The sequence below is a fragment of the Polypterus senegalus genome, chromosome 5 (assembly GCF_016835505.1).
Source record: "Polypterus senegalus isolate Bchr_013 chromosome 5, ASM1683550v1, whole genome shotgun sequence".
NCBI lineage: Eukaryota > Metazoa > Chordata > Cladistia > Polypteriformes > Polypteridae > Polypterus > Polypterus senegalus.
In genome coordinates this window covers 16,926,084-16,950,068 of record NC_053158.1, presented here as the reverse complement: position 1 = coordinate 16,950,068, position 23,985 = coordinate 16,926,084, and the positions used below count along the sequence as shown (strand labels likewise).

General features: G+C 36.4%; 1 protein-coding gene across 1 annotated transcript in view; it reads left to right on the top strand.

The window, feature by feature from the left end:
- The window catches only part of rttn (rotatin), a 149,932-nt gene that overhangs the window by 36,435 nt on the left and 89,512 nt on the right, over positions 1-23,985 (top strand). Inside the window, exons 15-20 of the mRNA XM_039754351.1 lie at positions 704-830; positions 10,023-10,148; positions 14,699-14,815; positions 18,027-18,166; positions 21,766-21,934; positions 22,364-22,463. Of these exons, the coding sequence (XP_039610285.1) occupies positions 704-830; positions 10,023-10,148; positions 14,699-14,815; positions 18,027-18,166; positions 21,766-21,934; positions 22,364-22,463 (779 nt within the window). The remainder of the gene's footprint in view (positions 1-703; positions 831-10,022; positions 10,149-14,698; positions 14,816-18,026; positions 18,167-21,765; positions 21,935-22,363; positions 22,464-23,985) is intronic.

Here is a 23,985-nt window from a genome sequence, read left to right as displayed (position 1 = left end):
TCAAGTAGACCATACTGCGCTGTTTAAAATGCTTTAAAGAACATTTTTGTAAACTGCCATATTCCTAGGGTTTGTACAACAATTATTCAATTCAGTGTTTCAGAGATATTCTTCATGTGATGTTTATGCATAACTTCTGCAAGAAAGAAATAATATGAAGAGTTTATTAGCATTACAATTATGTGTTCTGATGATTTGTTAAATTTTGTAAACGCTAGATAAAATAAGCAATCAAAATATTAGCCATATTAACCAACCTATGATATCAGCACACTTCTTGTTTATGATTGATTTTGTGATTGAAATGGTGAAAGTTGATTAATTTATATGTATGGCCTGTTTGTCATATTAGCATGTTTTGATTACCACCTTTGATCCTCTTTTCACTTTTAAAGTCACCTAAAATAAGAGTTCTCCATGTTAAAGGGACCCAGGTGTAAGTAAATTATTAGAAATATTTTCTTATTTTTATATCAGCCTAGATTAATCTTTTTTTTTGACTTCTGTCACTAATGTATCCATTTGAATTAGTTAATTTTAGAATTTAAGTCATCACTTTTGAAAGTATGTAAGAAAGGTGTTTTATAGTATTTGCAACAAAGTTCTCAGTTTATTAGATTAGAAATTCTCAAGAGATTTTTCAGGATTACACCACTGATCATTGAATTTATTATTAAATAATTTTCTTTTCCAAATTTTATAGCTGGAAATCTGCTCAAGCCAGTCCAGTCTTACAGGCTGAAAGTCAGAAAGTGTACCTCCGGCTGATATCCCATCCTGTTACAGCCATAAAGTTGGAAGCTTACACTTGTACTTTGAATACTTTAAAGGTCAGAATCTACCTGTTTTTAAGACTGCTAAGCTTTTTTACCCATATGAATCATGAAATATGTGAATTGAAAAAGAGCTGATCAGTTATTTATTGTTGGGATGCTCTTTGAAAAAAATCATTGTAAAACAACTTCATGTGGTTTTTAAAAAAAAAAAGAAAAACAAAAAACTAGAATGTCATATTTGGCTGAAATTGTAAGGGGAGGGGCAGGCATTGCATTACTCTATTCTTTATATATTTTTTTACTCTTTTATTTGTTTTTACTTTCCCCTAACATTGGACAAAGAAGTTTTTACATCCTGAATACATTTAGGTATCTCTTATGGATTTTGGCATCTTGATCTCAAAAATCACCTTTATATTTTCCTCTCACACACTGTTTACTGCAACCTCCAAATTTTGTGGTTTCCTCTCATTTTTTAAGTGTACATACACATTAAAACAACTACAACTGGAGCATCTGAGGGGATCTAAAATTAGTTGTACCACTACTATGAGCGCTACTCGGATATGGCAAGTTTACTAGTTTCATTTGAAAGTGGAGTAGCTATTCTAAAGATTTTTCTTTAAAAAGAACTGGCTGCTCTGTAATTATTTGTCTTCAGGGCAGAACAGTGAGGCATATAAACCACTTGTAGATGTTATGCCGCATCTTCATATAGAATTATGAGTGATGAAATATTTAGTAAAATCGATAAGCAAAGAAGGCAAAGGATTTTGTTATTTGAGACAGAATTTTCCATGAATAACAGGTGCTAAGATTAAGGAAGTCTTTTTGTGTTGATCTATAAGTCAGACACATCATCAGTGACAATCATGTGAAGATCTGCTAGTAGGGCCAAACTAGAAGAAATTGTGTGGAAAGAAATCAAGGATATTGCTGAGAATTTCCTCTAACCGCAGAGCACCAAACTGCATCCAGCTTGCTGTACTTCATGCTTTTGTATGCGACAAGCATATTGACAAAATTTCACTTCAAATTTGTTTTCTTGGACTTCTTCCCTGCTAATCTTGGTGCGGTCAATGGCAAACTTACCATGACATTGCAATAATGGAAAGGCAATTGCTAGGAAGTAGATGCTTGGCTAGTATTGGTGGAAGATCCTCAATGCTAGCCAGGTACTGTTGAACACTGAAGCATGAAGCATCAGTACCTGAATACAAACAAAACCAGCAGAAAAATATGTTTAGCTCTTTTGTGCTATTGCAATATGTCATCATTTGTTAATCGATTTTAAACTTGCAAAATTCAATAAAAGTTAATTTCATGTTTCTCCAAATTCATATGTGGTACAGTCAATCTGAAATAATATTTGTGTTCAACTTGAAAATCACTATCATAATTGACAAACGTTTTTCAGGAAACCAAACAGTTGTAAAAAATTCAGAGATTCCTTAGTATAAAAAAAAAAAAAAAAAAAAGTGGCGTCTGACAATAAAAAAACAGTTAAGGGGAAAGCCCAACAGTGTGTAGGCAAGAGGCTTGCATTAAGACAACCGATCAGGCGCAAGGAATTAATGAGCAGAAGATATTCAGTAAGCCAGTTTTATTTATTTATTTTAGATTGAACTGTTCTTAGCGGTCCAGAGGTAGATCTGTTAAGTGAGCGACAGCGTAAGGGTTCATTAATATGGGGAAATACAAACCATGCAAGTGGAGAGCTTTTAAGTAAGGAATAAGAGGAGCGCAAAGTTAGGAAAACAGACAAGAGAAAATTAAAGTTAACTTCATAGAAGGACAAACAGCTAGCATTTGAGAGGGAAAATATTACAGGAGCTTAATAGGGCAGAAGGTGTAAAATAGAAGTAGCAGTTATTTTTAATCTAACTTCCTTGTTAAATCATTTTATTTTTAATTAAAAAAAAAGAAAAAGTTAATGCAGTTTTAATAGTCCTAAATCAAGTTTTAATAATGAAGCCAGTGCAATGCAAGTCCTGTTGGAAGTTGGACTTTTTAGATGATGGTTTGGAGGAGCCAGTCGTCTATGAGCGCTATATTTGCAGGAGATGCCGGCTGATCCAGCACCTGAAGCTCAGTGTCTCTGAACTGGAGGAGGAGTTTGATGGCCTGTGTTGTAGTAGAGAATTGGCCCAGGTGTCCTTAAGAGAGATAGTGTGCATCCCTCAGGTGGTGCGGGAGGAGATGCCAGATAGACAGGTAGAGATAGGTGGGTTATGATCACAAGGCGTAAGGTAAAGGGTGCACACTGCCCGGGGGAATCAACCCCAGAATTAGAAGTGTCAAACCATTTTCAAGTCTCTGTGGAGCTGGACGGTGTCTCTGATGATACTGAGGTGGTAGGAAGAGATGAGGAGCCCCAACGGACCACCTCAAACCAGTTCCCATTTAGAGAGAGGTAGTGATAGTTGAGGACTTGAACATTACGGGGATTGAAATGTAGGTTTGCTCCAGAGACACAGAGTCTCGCACACTGTGTTGACTGACTTCTGGGTGAACAGGTGTAGGTGTGGGAGATCTCCTTGGAAGGGTGGATAGGCTCTTGGAACAAATGATATACATAAGGGTAGCCTGTCAGTTCTGCAATCCAAATTCAAAGAGTTAGGTGCCAGGCTGAGGAGCAGAACTGACAATGTAGTCTTCTTTGAAGTTCTGCCTATGCCACGCACCAGTCCAGGTCAGATTGAGGAGATTAGAAGGCTTAACTTTTTTGCTCAAATCTTGGTGCAGGGTAGAAGGGTTATAGGCTCATGGGGCATTGGGACTCCTTTTGGAACAAATGGGACCTGTTCCTCCATGTTGGGTTTCATTTGAACGGAAAGTGCACCAATGTATTGGAGAGGCATATGTATAGGTTAGTCGAGGATTGTTTAAACTAGGGAAGGGGTGGGGGGGAAAGGAGTTAAGGACAGGCCAGGTTTAGAACTATACATGGATAAACAAACAACAGTGTAGAAATAAAAATGGGGAGTAATGTAAATTCCACCCCAACGTTTAAATGTGGAAGGAGTAACACATTAAAAATTGCTAGACGTATTGCTATAAGTATTGCTAAACGTATCAAAAACAAGGCAAGGAGTTGGAGTTGTGTGTAGCAGAGCATAATTATGATATTATAACAATAACGGAAACCTGGCTAAATAATAAAAATGGGGATGAGTGTAACATATAGGGATACACATTTTTTAGGATGGATAGACAGAACAGAAAAGGAGGTGGGGTTGGTGTTTATGTCAAACAAAATTTAAAATCAGGCCCTCTTCAGTTGGATGATGAGTCCCATGAGTCCCATCTTAGTGAGGGCATGTGGATTTGCCTGGAAAGCATTAGGGCAAGATGCCTCATTTTAGGAGTATTACAGACCACCTAATGCAAACAGTAATTTTAACACGCATCTTCTTAGTAATATTAAAAAGGTAAGTTTACACGGGGATATTATAGTCATGGGGGACTTTAATTATCTGAAAACTGGGATAACCTTGCAAATAGTGAAGCACAATTGCAGGAGTTTTTAGAAGTAATCAGTTAATGGTTTTATCACAGTACAGGTAAAGCAGCAACGCGAGATGAAGCTTATCTGGATTTAGTATTTTGTAATAATCAGGATAGAATTGAGGGTGTAGAGGTAATTGAACCACTAGGGTCAAGAGACCATAATATAATACAGTTCTAAGAGTTTTGTAAGAGTGTGGATGCAAAAGACTAAAATTGTTAATTTTGTCTTTGGTAGGGCTAATTTTGAGTAGATGCAGCAAAGTCTAAGCAGGATAGATTGGGATTAGCTTTTAAGTGTGCGGGACAATCCAGGAGCAGTGGAACAGGTTTATAAATGATTTACGTATACTGCAGGACAGGTACACACCTACATTTGGAATTTATAAGAAATTTAAAAAACTCCACAGTGAGTTAATGAAGAGTTAAAAAAAGAAGCTGCAAAGGAGAAAACAGCTGTATAAGGCATACAAGACTAATAACTCAAAAGTGAAACAGAGCGCTTATGAGAACATGAGGACAACCATAAAGAAGGATATTAGGGAGGCTAAAAGACAGTTGGAGAAGAATATAGCAGATAAGATGAAAGGTGACCCTAAAAGATTCAATCAGTATTTTGGTAGTAAAAGAACATCGAGGAGGAGGTGAAGTGCATCAGGAATAGTAAAGGGAATTAAAAAATACAGACATTGAAATAGTGGATGCTCTAAACTTAACAAGTGAGGAAGTGGATAACTTCCCAGCAGTAAATGGGATTATTAAGGAGTTTTGGAGTGATTTAGAAATTATAGAAGGAGAAGTACTACTCAGATTAAATAGGTTCAAATTAAACAAACCAGGACCAGATAATACTTACCCTCGAGTTCTTAAGGAGGTTTGCAATACAGCTGCAACTAATGATTTATTTTGGTAGTCGACTAATCATCCAATTTATTTTTTGATTAGTCACGATTATTTCATGCCTGATTATTTTGATGCCTGTGACCTGTGGTTGTACATCCTGTTCTGGGCTCCAGTGCATGCCTTACCTCATCTGCTCACGTCTGTCAGCCTGTGAATGTCACCCTGAGGTTTTTATATTAGTGTGACCATCACAATAAAAAGAAATGCATTAAACAATACAAACTAAAGTGCATGTAGTCTTTAAACAAAAAAGTGCATTTAACTTAACCAAAAAATACATTGTTAAAACTGAAATGTTTTTCATATTTTAGTAATAAATGACAAAATGTAGACATAAACTATATAATGTGTAAAGCCTGAAGTGCAAAGATCAAATAAACACTTTCACAAAAGGTTCAAGGACGATACAATAGCTTCCGTGGTGCAGCTATAGGAATTGCTGACTTATAATCAAGAGTCCCTTGGTTCGATCCTGACTGCCTCGTATATTTACCATTTTGAGTAGTGAGTTGCTCTTATTGTTAATATTATACAATAAACACATACATTGATTTGTGTCTGTAACAGCCACTGTAAATGTATAGTACTTGTAAAAGTTACCTTTTTTTTTTCACTTTTATTCTCTCACTCATGATCATGATACATACTAGCCCCCCGCCGCCCCAAAGGATCTGCCGCTGTAACTTATTAGCTGAAACTATAGATGTGAGTGGTGTTTTGAGACAATCGAACTGAAAATTCTCTGATCTGGATGGATAAAAACTGACACAGAAACGCTGGCAAATCTGCTTTATTCGTATCACATTGTCACTTGAGCTTTTTTATTCAATTTTGTTGAGTGTTCCTGCTTACACTGAATTAGTATGCGCCTTATGTTCAGTGATGTCAAAGCTGCACTGACAAAAAACAGAGACATAGGTATATATGATATTTGGAATTGTTCATTTTATGACCTTATAGTATATTTCGGAAAACAGTGTGGCACAGATGCAACATTATTCATATTCATTCGCATACCTTCTTGCGGTTGTAATCAGTGACCGCGTTTTTTTTCTCCCCCCATTCTCCCCCAAGCAACCCCCCTAACGACAGGGTATGAGGTTCTGTGTAAAAGTGCGTGGCTTTACGGCAAGTTTAGGTTTTATACATCGCGATTTGAATGTGGAAATGTTCTTACGCAACATTTCTGTGTGTACGCACCGTTTATATATGAGGCCCCTGATCTGACCCTAACTAACTTAACTAACAGCGCTAGCATAAATTCTCAAGAGACGGCTGCATCACAGCTCCAGGATGCTTGCGTTTCATATGCTCATGCATCACAGTGGTGCTGCCATGAAAAGAAAGCTCTGCTTTGCATAATCTGCATTTAGCTTTTTTTTTCTTTTTCGGTGAAGTGCTCCCACACTTTAGAAAGTTTTTGTCTCAATTTTTTTCCATCTCCTTCCCCCACCTCTGTCTGACTGGCCATTGCATCCACGTTTATTTTCCTCTACATTCTTCTCCTCAGACATTCTTCTTCATTGGTAGGACTGTGTGCAGTCTTGACAAACAATAACAAATGATACTGCCCCAGACGTTCATGTAGTGCATTGCATTTACAAAAACCAATGTGGTTCTTTGTGACTGGAGCCGCTATTGAAGGTTCTGTTTATGACGTGCCGACAACAAAAAATCTGCGTTGATGATATTTTGTAGTCGATGTCATCGATTACGTCGACTAATTGCTGCAGCCCTAGTTAGGCCAGTGAGCTTAACATGCATCACAGGAATATTAATGGAAAGAATTATTAAGGATAAGATTGAGCAGCAAATGGCAACTACAGAAGTCTTACTCAACAGTCAGAATGGGTTTAGAAGAGGGAGGTCGTGTTTTACTAACCTGCTGGAATTCTATGAGGAAGCAACAAAAGGATGGGATCAAAGTGGAGCATATGATATTATTTATCTTGCCTTTCAAAAAACATTTAATAAGGTGCCACCGGACAGGTTGGGCATCGAACAAAAAAAAAGTGGGAGTTCAGGGTGATATTTTTAGATGGGTACAGATTTGGCTCAGACACAGGAAGCATAGGGTAGTGGTGCAAGGAACCTTATCAGAATTGTCTGATGTTAAGAGTGGAGTTCCACAAGGGTCAGTAATAGGTCCGCTGCTATTTTTAATAAATTTAAATGATTTAGATAGGAATATAAGTAACGAGCTTGTTAAGTTTGCAGATGATTTCAAGGTAGGTGGATTGGTAAAAAATTTGGAATCTGTTAAATCATTACAGACAGCATACAGGCTTGGGCAGATTTTTGGCACATGAAATTTAACGTTAGTAAATGTAAAGTATTACACAAAGGAAGTAAAAATGTTAGGTATGAATACACAATGGGTGATGTGAAAGTTGAGAGTACACCTTATGAGAAGGATTTTGGAGTCGTAGTGGACTCTACCCTATCAACTTCCCGACAGTGTTCAGAGGCCATTAAGAAGGCTAATAGAATGTTAGGTTATATAGCACAATATGTGGAGTACAAGACCAATGAGGTTCTGCTCAAGCTTTATAGCACACTGGTGAGGCCTCATTTGGAGTACTGTGAGCAGTTTTGGTCTCCAGGCTACAAAAAGAACATAGCAGCGCTAGAAAATGTCCAGAGAAGAGCAGCTAGGCTAATTCCAGGGCTACAGGTAATGGATTATGAGGATAGATTAAAAGAGCTGAGCCTTTTCAGTTTAAGCAAAAGAAGATTAAGAGGTGACATGAAAATCATGAAAGGGAATTAGTCCAGTGGATCGAGACTGTTATTTTAAAATGAGTTCATCAACAACACAGGGACACAGTTGGAAACTTGTTAAGGGTACATTTCATGCAAACATTAGTAAGTTTTCCTTTACACAGAGAACCGTAGACACATGGAATTAGCTACCAAATGAGACTTTAGGGACTTTCAAAACTAGACTTGATGTTTTTTTAGAAGAATTAAGTGGATAGGACTGGCTAGCTTTGTTGGGCTGAATGGCCAATTCTCGTCTAGATTGTTCTAATGTATTACCCAAATTATATCTTTTCCTGAAACGTGTAGTGTTTGATAAAAAGCAGCTCTTTGAGTGTAAAGTCATATTAAATAGTTGTACCTACGTATCTTCACTGCTCTTAGTTTCCGTTGGCTTATTAAATACCCAGTCATGTAAAACAAAATACCACTCCTTGCTTTGAATGTGAGTGCCTCAACTGATAGAAGAGCCCACTAAAGAGAACATTGTTCCTTGCCATTGAATGGATGCATTTCCAAAATAAAAAATGAGAGTAAAAAAAAGACAAAAAAAAAACGCATTAGATGGCTTTCAGGCCTTTCAGTAAGGTGACCATCCGTCCCCATTTTCCGCGTACAGTCCCCTTTTTCGGACAACAGTCCCCTCTCAGAAACATGTCTCCATTTTGTCCCCGGTTAAAAATTTCATCCCCGGTTTCAGCTGGTTCACTTTTTTGAATGTATCTCATCACCACGATAATTTGAATTCGGCGTGTGTGTATGGTGTTTTGACGGAGGTCATGCTTTACCACATCCTGCAATTTTGGTGAGAAATCACGTGATAAGCTTTTGCTTTGTACTCTGTAGTGTTTAAAGTCCATACTCGTGATCTGTAGATTCTACTCTCCTCTAGCCCCAAAACAACCCACACAACCCCAATGTCCCCAGATTGGCCCAAAAAATTCTGCTCACCTTACTTTCAGGCACAGATATGCACAAGAAAATGAATGAAGTCTCCTGAGTATTGTTTTTTTCTGTCTTCTCACTTAATCATTTTGTAGGTCAGACTCTAGGAAATCATGTTTTGCTCATATATCACTTTTTCCTGAAAAGTCAAGACTACAGTACAAGAAAAGTGAAGGCTTATATTGGTCAAAAGTGAATTTACTGGGCTCTGCCCAGTATGATTTATTGCTCATTTCACCACAAACTCCCAATTCCGTTGTGATCTACTCCTAAAAGTAAAAAGTTGGAATTCTCAACACAGAGTAGCTCTGTTTAATAGGGTGCAACATCTGATATGTATTCTCATCTTGGAGTAGTTGGAAGTTTGAACATTATGTATCTCTGAAGAATTAAGTTGTCATCTCTCAGAGACCAGTGTCTCCTGTGTTAAACCCCTGTCATTTATAACCATTACTAGCTCTGTAAACCCATGCTGTAAAAAGCCCGGGGTCCAAGAAACTATTGAAATCGTCAGGGAAAAAAAGTTGAAATGTAGAGATATCGGGTAATTGAAAGGAACTACTCTGGGCGTCTCTCTCCTAGGAGGGTTTGTTTTGCAGACGTGCTCGCGTCACTTGTGCATTAATGGCGGGAGGAAAAATAAAAGGGATACCATTACGCCGGTGTTAGCGGCTAAGGGACTTTTGTCTTCCTTCTGTGGCTTTGTTTTGCTGACGTGCTGGCCCCGCTTGTATTATTAGTGGATAAGCGAGTTTTTTGTTTCCTTGGAGGAGGAGCCCTTACCCTGACTCCACCTCTCACTTCCAGACCGGACAGACACACACACTTCCACACGTAGACGTTTTATATATAAGATAGGGATCTGTAGAGTAGGCCTCGCTGACTACTGTCAAATATATTATCTCCTGCACTTTTCCTTATTTTATCCTAACAAGTTTATGTCCCTATACTAGAATAGAAGTAAAGTGGGGAATTCACCTTTGCTAATGCAGAAGGATAAAGAATGTAGTGTTGATGATGAGTAAATGTCTTTTTCTGTTGTCAAATTAACTGCAAACTAATCATAGTATTGTTAGCCTGTTAAGATATGTGAAATAATAATTTCTTTATTCCTAAATTTCCTTTGTTTAGGAATGCTTGGGGATTCATAATATCACAATGCCAGTGTCAGCTATTTGCCATGAGATTCATTTCCTTCTGCATGGTAGAGTTCTTTATGAAATTTGTGCATTTGGTCTTCAAGATTCTGCACAACAGGTAAGTGTACATTGAATAATATATTAACATTTGTTATACTCTGAAATGTGGTTAGCAGGTGGGGCAGATGTTGTGGTTGGTGCTACTACCTTATAGACCCTGGAATCAGTATGTGATTACTATCACTGCTACAGTCTGAGTTTTGCATACTCCTGTGTTCTATTAGGTTTCCTTGGTATATTGTACTTTGTTTTCTCATGCATTCAAAATATGTGCATGTTAGTTTAATGGGTGACTCCACATTTATCCAGTGCATATGAGTATGTCTATGAGAGTGTGCTCATCCAAGAATGTTTTTTGACTTGAGCCTGTTACTGCTCACCATAATTCTAATGTGGTAAATGCAGATTCCTAAAAATAGTTATTGTAAAATCACATGTATAATGCATACCATTTTCACTAATTTTAGTTCTCTAAAAATTGGGGTGCGCATTATACACATGACATAATTTTAATTAAGTATTTTCAATAAGCTTGCACGGTCGGAATGTAGGTACTTGAATTTGTTATGTGTATAAAACATTTAGTTCTATCTGCGGTACTGCTTTGTTGTTGGGTGGAGCTGAGTTACAGTTCTCCCTTCTCACTTTAGACGTCGGCGCTCATCTTTTCACTAACTGCCCAGTCCCTATGTGCATTACACTACATTATAGTCAGTAATTTCGACTTGATTGGCAGACTTGATAATAGTTCCTGCAATGGGTAATAATTTAATGCTTTTAGGGCTGATTTTTTTCTCTCTGAATATTTTTCCAAAAATGACAGTTTTCTGACAATTGCATAATGCAGTAGTTCTGTGGAATAACAGTAACTGATTGTCATCATGACCACTAGTTTCTTAAGTGGATAATCAGACATTTATTGAAATATTTGTTTAATTAAAAGACTTACTCGCCACCAGTTCCTACAACCACTTGTGTTCATTTTCATGTATACTTGATTGTTATATGCAGTGGTTTTAGAAACGAATCGCCCTCTTCGAAATATTCCAATTTTTTTTGCTTTACTTCCTTAAACACTCAAACCAATATTTTTTCCAGCTTTACTTAGTCAATACAATCTATAACATCCAAGTGAAAGATATCACAGCTACAGTTCAGGGGCCTCATGTATAACGCCGTGCGTAGAACTCGCACTATAACATGGCGTAAGCACAAAAGCTGAAATGTGCTTATGCACAGAAAAATCCAGATGCAGGAATCTGTGCGTACTCCAACTTCCACGTTCTTCCGCTACATAAATCCTGACCAGCGTGAAAACTAACGCTCGTGCACGCGCATTATGTAACGCCCCAAATCCTCCCAGAATTACGCCTATTTGAATATGCAAATCAATATAAATCGCCCTTAAGCGCAGCCTTCTGTGAAAAGACAATGGGAAAAGCACGGGGAAAATATAAGAATTTCTGCGAATACCAAGTGGAGGCAAAGGAAAAACATACTATTTGTTCAAATAAACCGTGGTATAATCAACAAAAGGAAGTTGATCGAGTGACATAGCGTGTTGGAGAAACTTGAAAGCTCACATTCACAAATCGCACAGTGCCGGAAATAAAAAAGAAGTCACATATCAAAGTCGCCGTGAAAAGCCGAGTTGTAAGCCCACTGTCTGAGTGTCATATGAAAGCTTATAAGGGTACAGAGGAAAAAGGCACACAGTGAGGAAAAAGCACGAAATGTCAACTTCAATCTCGACATTTCCACTTTAATCACGTAGTTTATTTTGTCATTAAAGTAGAACATCATAAACTTCATCTTAAAATCGTTTAATTAACCAGTTTCTCAAATCACATCGTAATTAAAGTAGCACGTTAAATGCTTTGTTTTGTATTTGATCTTCTATGTGCTCTATGTGTGTGAATCACTACTTGCTTTTTAAACCGGCTCTCTTCCTCCAACTGGACACAGAATCCATTACATTCGTGATATTACAGTTCTCTGAATAACTAAAATACTGAGATGTATACGTGATATCATTTTCATGATGATAGGAGTTAAAGCACGTTATTAAACATGTGTTTCACTTGATGAAATAATTTATTGCAGCAGTACAATCAGGGGCGGCTCTAGGCTTGTGGTGGCACTGGGCAGAGGAAGAATCGGTGGCTCCTTAGCCCCCGTCAGTAAGGTAGCTTATGCACAGTGGATGGCTGCATAGCCGCCTTGTGCTCATGACACAAGCATTTAACTTTTGCCGAAATTTGTCGCTGTGTTTTTAGCTGTGTTGTTATTTTCTCTTTCTGTTTTATATTCAATATATATTGGCATAGCCGTCACTGCAGTCAGTGCTTTTCTTTCCCAAGTAACCGATCGCCATACAATCAGCTCTGTAATAGGCGTTAAGCCATCTGTAAGCTTAGCGCCGATTCTTCAAAAGCGTTTAAAGAACATTGAAATATCTTCGTAGTACATGTTTAATTATTCTATCCTTAACGACACTCCCAGTGAAGAATATAGATTATTTAAATGAAGTTAAAGTTTTATCTGTATAATTTAATAAACATATTTTGCTGAATTTCACCTTATAAATGATATTGTTTCTGTTTCTGAACCGCGAGGTCCGTACAGGAAAGGCTTTAAAACATTTTGCAGTGGCTGAGACAGCGTGTCCTTGAAGCTGTATACCGATAATTCCCTTTCCGATCAGCTGCTGCTGTGATTCACACTCAGATACAGTGATATAAATACTCTGAGTGGTGCAGTGAGAGAAATATTGAAAAAGATGATCCGCTGTGGCAACTCCTAACAAGAGGAGCTGAAAGAAGAAGAAGAAGAAGTGAGAGTAACAACGCTAAAGCAGTTATGGTATTTGGAATACTATGGCTGTTCCCTCTACCATTATATTGTTACAAGTTAATTACAATCAGATGCATTACACTAATAAACAATATGCGGTTAGTTTCGTGTATTTATAAAGCGCGTCAGGAAAATAAGGTGTAGCCACACAGGAACAGTAGCACTGCTTTGACGCTGGGTGCCGCCAGTTAGGCAAAACTGAGCGGAGAACTTGCGTACGACAGGGTATGAGGTTCTGTGTAAAAGTGCGTGGCTTTACGCCAAGTTTAGGTTTTATACATCGCGATTTGAATGTGGAAAAGTTCTTACGCAACATTTCTGTGCGTACGCACCGTTTATACATGAGGCCCCAGAAGAATAAAAAAAAAATAAAAAAAACAAGAAATAGTGAAATTAATAAAGGATCACCCCCGCCGCCTCCCTAAACTCAATCAGGTGTAATTGACCACCATGGTCAATGATGGTTAGTGGCTTCCTTTCACCTCTGATCAGCTGTAATCAGCATGATTAATGAAGCATGAAAACCACTGTTCCTGGAGCATTCGTTCCCTTGCTTGGTAGTGCAACTGACGGCAAACAACTGACTGTGAGTGATAAGCCATTTTCAAAAGACCCCAGGGATAGAGTTGTGGACAGACATAAGGCAGGGGATGGATACAAAATAATCTCAAAGGCTTTATCAATCCCAAGGGGCACAGTAAAGTCCATAATAAAGTGGCAAGTGTTTGGTACTACTAGGACCCTCCCTGAATCCAGCCGTCACTCCAAACTGGATAGAAGATCAAGGAGGAAACTGGTAAGAGAGGCTACCATGAGGCCAATGGCCACTTTGAAGGAGTTACAGGATTTTATGGCAAAGAGTGGTCATTGTGTGCATGTGACAACAATTTCACAAGTGCTCTACAATTGTGGCTTGTTTGGGAGAGTCGCAAGGAAAAAGCCACTTCTCAAGAAAGGCCACATTAAGGCTTGTTTGAGCTTTGCCGGAATGCACCTTGAAGATTCTGATGCCAAGTAGAAAAAGGTCTTAAGGTCAGATGAGACCAAAATTAAACTGTTTGGCCTCAATACCAAATGGTACACCTGGCGGAAATCCAATGCAGCTCACCATCCACAGCACACCATACCTAGAGTAAAGCATGGAGGTGGTAGCATCATGTTGTGGGGTTGTTTCTCTGCCGGAGGGCCTGGGGCTCTCGTTAGGGTAGAAGGAAAAATGGATGGGGCATTTAGACTTTGAATTAGTATTTGTTGGATGACACAACATTAAAGCGCTATTGAATTTTGCTCTCCTAATAAATTCAAAATTTACTGAAGTAGTTAATTAGACTCAGGAATTTACAATAATACATGTTGTAAATAAAGCATTAGTAACATAATTTTTGGACCTTGCAGCATATGATTCCAAAACCATCTCTTGTTACTAATATCTTTTATACTTTCATTTTGCACACCTACTTATTCCAATTGAGGGTTTCAGGGACCTGAAATTTATGTCAGTAGCATTAGCTACATGGCAGAACACAGCCAGTGATGAGGTATCAGACTGCCACATACTATCAGATTTACATTTTTTTAAATTTTTGCTTGATCTCTGCTTTCATTGTAATGTCTAAAAAAACATAATTATGTTGAAAAGAATTACTGTCTTTTTGTTTTGAAAAGTTAAATGTTTGAAACACCAATAAAATGATAATGTACAATTAAACATTAACTTTTATTTGTTTTTGCTGTTTGATTCCCACTGTTTTCTAGGTTTCTTCAACAGCGAAGGAAATTATGATTTATTTGCTTCAAGGTAGACTGATAATGGCAAGTTCATCATGGAACAGATTTATGGAAGCCTTAAACCCTGTTGTTTCAATACTTCAGGTTAGATTTTTGAACAATTTAGAATATTAAGGTTTTGTGTGAAATATACAGTTGTGATTAGGTTAAACTGAACATTTAGTTTTGGTTTCACATGTAATTTGATAGGTTTTACAACTATATTCAGAATAAATGTCATTCATTTAAATGTGAAAGAGTAACAGTTTGCGTGTATGTCCATGAGAGACTCCACTGCTGACCTTGCCCTCTGCCAAGCATTTTCCTCTTGTTCACTTCTCTCCTGTCTAATAGCTAGCTTCAAATTCAGTATTGAAGCTCCCCCTGATGCCAGTAGCTTCTACTATCAGTATTTATTTTTGATGCAGAACCATGTCAGATGATTTTAGAAAACATAAGTTAATTATTCTGTATCTTCATTTTTAGGAAAACTACTATATTAATGTTATTTAGAATGTTGTTTTTATTACTGTTCATAAATTTTTGGATTCTTGCTTGAATCACTCCAAAATATAATCTGATCTTTGACAGTTGCAACAATAAATAATTTTTTATTAAACAAATAGCACAGATTGAATACATGCAAATTTATTTCATATCAGATTTAGCATCACCTCTGTACTTGTATCAAACAGCATACACTACTGTGCTAAAACTATCGAGTAGAAAAAGGGTTTGACTTTAACTTTCATATTCTATATGAGATGCACTTTACAAATGATCAATCTGGTCTAAGATTTTTTACTTCCCTCAAATTATGTTATATCAATCATTTCATTTCTTCATACATGTGTCATGCTATAATTAAAAAGATAGATAATACTTTACTTGACCTCAGGGAGAAATTTGGCTATTTAAACAATCTCTCTCTGTATAATATATATAACATATAGAGTGGTGGATGGCGAGGGATCTTACCTGGCCGGTTCGCCAGTGAACATCAAGGGCCAGTGGAGAGAGAGCGCAAACAAAGCAAGTACCTCCCTCCGGCCTCTAGATGGCAGTCCACTTGAATAGCAGTGGTGTCCAGGATCTTCACTGGGCAACATGGGACTTGTAGTTTGGGACAGCCCTACTGGGTTCGGTGGGTGCCACCTGGGGGAGCTGCAGAGCCCTGTTTTGTCGTGCTTCCGCCATACATGGGCGTACTTCCAGATCTCTCTAATGAGCCACCTGGAGTACTCCCAGGTGCAACATAAAAGGAGCCATCCACCTTCATTCCGGGAGGTGGATAACAAAGTGTGCCAGGAGGAGTGGAGGTGAACTGACAGAAAGAGAGAAGGAAGGAAAATAAAAGTGTGCTTTTCTGTAAAGCGCTTGAGAACTATGCTGTATCGTTGGGAACATTGGAAGGTGTTTCCTACGGGGGTTGAATATAAGGTGTGTGCTGAACTTTTGTCCTGCATCTGTCTGTGTTTTGTTTGGGCAGCAGGAGCGCACTCAGTGTGTGTGTAATAAATATATATATATATATATATATATATTATGGGGTGCCAAACGGGCAAATACAATGATTTTCGGAATATATAACGTCAGTGTTCTGAATATATAACACCAGAGTCTGATTATATTAATTCAGTGGCGGAATATATAAAGTCAAAACTTGAATATACTGTATAAAGTCAGCGTTGGAATATATAAAGTCAAACCTTGAATTCAAGAATGACTTTATGTATTTTGACGCTGACTTTATATCACCAAGTTTTGACTTTATATATTCCAATTATTATAGTGTCAGAGAGAGGATGTTCAGCATTGTTGATAATGGAACTCAGTTTGTTTTCATTCTGCCATTTGTTACTTCCTCCATGGGATTGAGAGTGCATCTCATTATTAAGTTTGCCTTTTTAGTTAGTTTGTTAATTTGGTGGGCCTCTCTTATTTTGAAGTTACTGGCCCAGCACACCACAGCATAGAATATCACACTGGCCATCACAGAGTTGCACAATATGCAAAGGCCTATACTACCTACATTAAAGGAAGGTAATCTCTTAAACTCCAGAGCATTTAATTTCACGTCACCTGCCAGAAAAGTTCTCAAACTAATTTGCTTCATGTACAGTGCAATTATTGACTTACTGTGTGTAAGCACTGATCATTGCATACATTTTGAGCATATTTTGCATGACTTCATTTACATGCTTGTCATGCTTTATTTGTTTAACACTAGAATTACCAGAGCCTACAAAAAAATTTGTAGGTCCGTCCCACCTTAAATCGCTTTAAAACCGTTCTCACCTCTCCAGCGTCTTTTGTTAATCTAAATGTGCTGATAAAAGAAAAGCTGCAAGTAGCCGGCTATTCCATCCCCCCAACGACTTAGAACGTGCACAAACTTCTACCAGCTCATGCCTTGATTGATTATCTAGGAGTGAAGTGGAGTTTTAGAGTGGAAATAATAGATCATTATTTGGAATACACGCATTTTATGTGTGTTCCGTTTCTACAGTAATCTGTGTAAACACATTTTTAAAACAGAAATGTTTTTCATATTATAGTAGTAAATGACAAACTGTAAGCATAAACTATATAATGTATGAAGCCTGAAGTCCAAATATCAAACACTTTCACAAAAGGTACAAATATAACAGAACAAGTATGCTCTTATTCTGCAGTTATATTTTTGAATAAAAGCGCAATTGTTGTGTTAGATTTGTACCTTCTGTGAAAATATTTCTTTGATATTTGGACTTCAGGCTTCATACATTATATAGTTTATGCCTACATTTTGTCATCTACTAGTAGAATATAAAAAACGTTTCTGTTTTAACAATGTGTTTACACAGATTACTGTAGAAACGGAACAGACATGAAATGCGTGTATTCCAAACAACGATCTATTATTTCCACTCTAAAACTCCACTTCACTCCCAGAAAATCAATCAAGGCATGAGCTGGGAGAAGTTTGTGCATGTTCTAAGTTGGTGGGGGGATGGAATAGCCGGCTGCTTGCTGCCTGATTTTTATTAACACATTTAGATGACAAAAGACGCTGGTGGAGAGCTGTGAACGATTTTAAGAAGCGATTTAAGGTGGGACGGATTTACGAGTTTTTTTGTAGGCTCTGGTAATTCTAGTGTTAACAGTGTAACATATTTTAGTCATCACTTATATTGTTTAATAAAGTAACATAGCATGTTTTGCAATGAGTTTTTTTTATCTTTATTTATAATGTTATGTTTTTTGCTATTATGATGAATAGAAGTTATTTTAAGATTCAAATGACAAATATGCATTATGTGCAACTCTTTTTTAGGGTTATGCAAGTACTGATGAGACTCTGGGAAAGTGTGTCCTGCTTCTTAGTGAAACTGCTCAAGAATCTGGAGACAGTATACTTACAAGGACAGCTAGGCTTTATGCTGCTTTGAGACTTCTTTTTATCAAGCAAAAAAAGTAAGTGATTACAACATAATAATCTGAAAATGTGCAAGTCCACTGATCTAGACAATATTTTTATCAAATCAATATCAAATTATGTATCTCTCTTTATAATTTACTGTAAATTGTTGGCACATAGATAAACCCTGAAAGGAATTACATATACTGCACTGAGAAGCCCCCTTTTTTCTTTCTTGAATACATATTCTAATTCAAGGATGTTTTTCAAACACTGTTTGAAAATGGTCTTATACCCTTTATATAAGCTATATGGATTTATATAAAATGTACAGTAATATAGACTTATTTTCTTCATTTTGATACCGTTTGATAGTCTGTGCTTTGTACTTGATTTTTGTTTTTTTTTGCCACCCTGTAGGCAACATTCATCCAACTAGGCAGTAGTGACTTACTTGACCTGAAAAATTATCTTTTTGCTCCATCTAGTGGCTGAAATAAGGGTTTATTTCTTAATAAATGCTGCTGAGGATTATTTTGGATCCTTATAGAGTTTGTTTTAGTGCTACTGTAATACTTCTCACCAAAACTAGCTTTTGCTTTGAAATACACAGTTACCTCCAGAATTATCTGCATCATTCCTGAAAATGCACTAAAACATGTTATGTATTTTGGACCATACATGCAATATTCTTTGCTTGAACAAATGTGTAAGCCTTGTCTTTTATTTTAACACATTTCTTTTCAAACGAAAATAAGTTCTGTAGTAAAACAGTTTAGTTAATAACACAAGTTTCAGAAATATTGAGACTCCCATAATTAGTGAAGCCTGCCTTGGCAAAAAATAACACTGGGCCTCTCTGTAATGTTTAAGTTATAGATCTTTTGACTATTACTCCATATGGAACATTTCTAGTTCTTTGGTATTCTTGGTATTTTGCTTTTGGGTAACCCTCTTCAATTCACACCACAGGTTTTCAAATGTATTCATATCTGGCCATTGCAAAACTTTGATTTTATGTCCTCAATATCATTTCTGTGTTAATTTTGATGCATATTTAGGGTCGTTATCTTAGAAAAGGCACATTCATGGCAAAGTTTCAGCCTTTTGGGAGAGACATTCTGGTTGTGGAATAAAACGTCCTGTTATGCACTCCCATTCATTCTCCTGTCAATCTTCACAAGAGCCCCAAACCACTTGCAACATAACAGCTGATAATGCACGAGTGATTCACCACCATATTTTACATTTACATGTATGTTGGGTGCTGCAGTCACTTTTTAGTGGCAAGCATGTCAATTGTGTGTATGATCAAAAAGTTTAATGTTTGTCTCATCTGATCACAACACAGAATTCCCTTTGCAGTTCCACAGATCCCTGGTAACCATCAGGCACTGCATTTTGTGGCTTCCTCTTAAGAAGGGCCTCATAGGTTCTTAAGAGGCTACATTGTTTCTTAAAGTACAACTGTTCTTGTAGGAGTGATTTTTATTAGACAAATGGTAAGCAATTTATCCAAACATTATATGTGAAATATTTAAATCATTATGGATATTGCTTATGTTATGTTTATTTTTAACCCATTTTATTTAATCTGTCAATAATTCTGGAGTTGACTGTATATATACTCGGTCAAATTAGAATGACAATTTTTTTTTCTGTAAAATAAGAAGTAAAACAATGTAACTTTTATTAATAAAATATTCATAAAAGAGGTGTTTTTAATTTTTAGGTTTATTGTCTTTTTTGATTGTGATATTAGCACAACTGGTAACTTGACAAAGTCTTCTACTTCTTTTCAGCTCTATAACGGATTCCCAGCATTGTAGTAGTAAATCCCATTTTGAGATGGTCAAGACCATATATTCATTCAGTGCAGAAAACATTTCTGTTATACCTCCACATGATGAAGTCCATTGGAGATGTTTTTAAAACATTTGGAATTCACATTTATTGACTAATTCCTATCTGCAATCTCTGAAATAAATCTGTTTTTCAGAGGATGTCAAATGGTTTTACGCAATAGGGCATAGAATAGCAGTGATAAAGTAATTTTTGTATAAACGTCAAGCTAAATTCAATATCATCTAGTATTGTTGTGTGTATTATAAAGAATCATTTAATGGGGCTTGGAAATGTAATATTTAAAAAATGTATTAATTTCGGGACAATGCATATTAGTTTTAACAAGTTTAATACAGGTAGATTGGTGAAGTTATGCTAACTGATAAATAGTCAGCATATCTTAATTGATTTTTAGAGATAAAATGTGTTTAGTGGGTGTGCAACATGTAGAATTTTTGAGGAATACTCAAATGTCATTTTCCATTAGAAGGACTTGGACATTTATTAGGATATTAGTAAATGTTAGTAGTTGTTGGAATTTTAAATGTTTGTAATGCCCCTAACCCTTCTGTTTTCATGATTGGGTCATACATTACCTCCTTAGTTGATTTAATTTCAGATGATCCAGGTAATCCTGCAAATCTCTGTCATTCACAAAAGTATCTATTAAAACACATTTGGGGAAACTGGATCAAGGGTGAGAAAACAACAGGCAATATGATGATGATAATAATAATAATAATAATAATCTTAAATGGCTACAGAAAATTAAAAAATAGCTGGTCATTATGGCCATGCCATTATCTACTACTCTCTCTGTTCTTAATTAGCCCTCCCATCTGTGATGATTGATAGACAGACAGCTGCTTTTCGTTTTCAGGCAGTGGAATGGTGATACATTTTTCTTTATTAATTTTCTCATAAAAGCTCACATGCTTAGTTTGTAGTGCAAAATAAAAGAAATTCAGGCCACAGTACATTGTACTACATAAATGTGTAAGTTTTGGCGTGTTGTTATTGTTTAAACATCTATGTATGCATTGCTGCCCAAACAAACATATATTAGGTAAGGTAGATTTTTAAATCTTTTTGTGGCAAAAACTTCTTGCATTACATGTATTTGCTTAGGTAAAATGTGTTGTCATACCAGAGGTGCTCATTCTTATATTTAAAATGTATTGTTTATTTAGTATTATATTTAGTATTTTTTATTATTTATATTTAATATTTATCTTTAATATTTAAATATGCCCATATATAGCATTCTTAACTTATTATGTGATCTGACTTCACTAACTGCAAACTACTGTATTTTCTGCAAATCATTGTCCAGAAATATAATTTTCAAGTTGGCAAACCAATCTTTTTTTTTTTTTTTTTTTCCTTGGGTCACACAGTGACATAGTGCCATAGTGGATAAACACAGCTGCTTCTTAGCTCCACATTATTAGGTTTGAATCCTGGTCTTGCCAGGCCACTGTCTATATGAAGTTTGCAAGTTCTAGCTGTGTGCCTGGGCTTTTTCCACTGGATGCTCTGGCTTTCCAACCTTATCTGAAAGACATTTAACTTGCCATCCTAAATTTTCCCTGTTGGACTAAGCATACGTTTTTATGTGTTCTAACTTCTTACCCAGAAATGATGCATGCCTTGCACCAGGTGTTGCTATGGTGCTTGCAACTTTCGATATGTTGTGAAAAGGAGAAAAACTGTAATTACTTTAATTCAGGTTACACATAAAAGCTAACTTACTTTTGTTAAAATAATTAGGTCTAAATATGAAACTTCAACATTTTTTCCCCATTTGAAGGGTGAGGGCTACAGCTGTAAAGCAATTAACGTGGCATCTGACAAATGAAGAGGGAGCCAACAAAAAACGCCCACACATAGAAGGATCACTTCTGGCATCTTTGGTTAATTTGTTTGTTGTTGACCAACCCATTGACTTGAAACTTGACACAGAGAAATCATTTTTCAAGGTATTGTTCTGTTTAAAGAATCATTTGAGTTGTTTTAGACTGACTTATATATAACACAGTTTGGCAGGCCTGATGTACTGAGACATTATGAAAACATTGCTATGAGCTGGCCAGATTATTATGATGGAATGAATAGTTTCCTCGCTTTTAATTTACAAATATCATTTTTAAAACATTCAACCATTAAACAGTAAAGCACAAAAATAGCAGGCTGAACAGAAACATATTGTAGAGTATATTCAAAGAAATATTAACATCCATAAATATGTACACCCTTTTTTCTGTAAGATGTTCAAAGCCTCTAAAATAATGTTTTAGGAAAATGTATGAATATGTTGATTGTAGATCATTTTCAGCTACTGGTTTGCATGGAGGCAAAAGGTCAGCTCATGAGACTAACTATGTCTTTAAACATTTTTTATTAAATAGGTGGACTGTGTCGGCAAAGTTTATCATATCTTTACGTCAGAAACCGTGGACATGCCACTCAGAAAATCTGCAGTTGAGCAGCTTGTTATTATAATGCAAGGTATAGTGTCAAGTGTATTTTATTTAAACACAAAAAGAGATTGTGCTGTGGTTAGCGCTGCTTCCTTGGGAACCAAGAACAGCTTCTTGTTTTATCAGGACCTGTTTTTCTCATGTTCCAATGGCCATTTTCTTCACATATTCAATTTTATCCCCACATTCAGTGGTAGGCTTTTTAGGTTATTGGTGGCAATGCATTGGTCAATTATGCTGTAAGTTTGTGTGGCTGCAAGTTTGAGTATCCTGGAGTAAAGTCCTTTCAAGTGCCTCTTTCTTAATGCAAATGTGACTGATTCATCGGAACTCATAGTGGAAAGAAATTTTTGGGGAAACAGGTGTTATAATTTTATATATCCCTTATTTTTGTTGTAAAAACTAAATCCATTGGTCAAGTGTGTCTTCCTATACTTCAGTATTTTGTAAATTCCCAATTTGTTTTTCCAACAATTTGATGCTTTATTTATTAATTTTATTTTGATGAATGTAAAAGTAAACAAACCCAGAAAGCCATAGACGTGCTGCATCTGGAATGTGACAAGAGTATGCTATCATGAAACATTTTATTTGATTATTTCTAATATGTAAAATGTAAATAACATATGTGTAGTGCATATCCACTGATGTTAAAATAACCTGATGACCTTTCAAAATAATGCACCCCAGAGTAGGATTTATTTATGTTGTACAAAGCTCTTAGGGGGAATGATTTGTCTAGGTACCGTATCCATTTAAAAGCAATCAACTGAGTCAAGTCTCATGAATTTTAGTACATTTTCACTCAATACAGTTCAATCTCTATGAAAGCAAATTCAACACTGCAAAAACTGACAATGAAATATAAAAATAAAAGGGAAGAAAAATAGGCATAAATTTCAATTGAAAGTGTGCAGAGAAATTGTTTTTTATTGTGTTGTGCAAGAGCAAGGATAAACTCCCAAGTTCCTGGGTCCCTGAGCCTAACAAGACAATGGGCTTCTTCAGTCCTTGCTACCAGCTGGAAATAACCTATTGACATGTCATTTAAAAGTGTATTACTCAATCAAATGTTAACATTTATTTAGGACACCAAACACAGTCTAAAAAGTTTCATTATACTGAGTAGCTACCACATATACACAATAATTTGAGCTGGGTTTTTCACACATTATATGAATAGCTGTTAATTAGGGAAACCTACTTTAAATAAAGTCAATAGTGAAACACAAATACATTGAAAAGCACGATAACACAAATTGGGAAATATGCTATCATTATTTGGCTGCCTTCCTTTCCCACAAATGATCACAAAAATCACAGTTACTAGTTCACTTTGACTGAGACTGTCCTTACTAAAGCCTAATCATTGGCATGGCTCTTGATTTTTTCTGATGTTCAATGTACAGCTGCTATCGTTCAGGCGCTGCACTCTAAACATCCAGCTTTGTGCTAGTGGTATGGGTTATGTGGCTAATTCTGTACAGCTGCACACGATAACCTAGCCATCAGCATTATGTCTGTTTAATAACCAATTCAACCAGCCAACA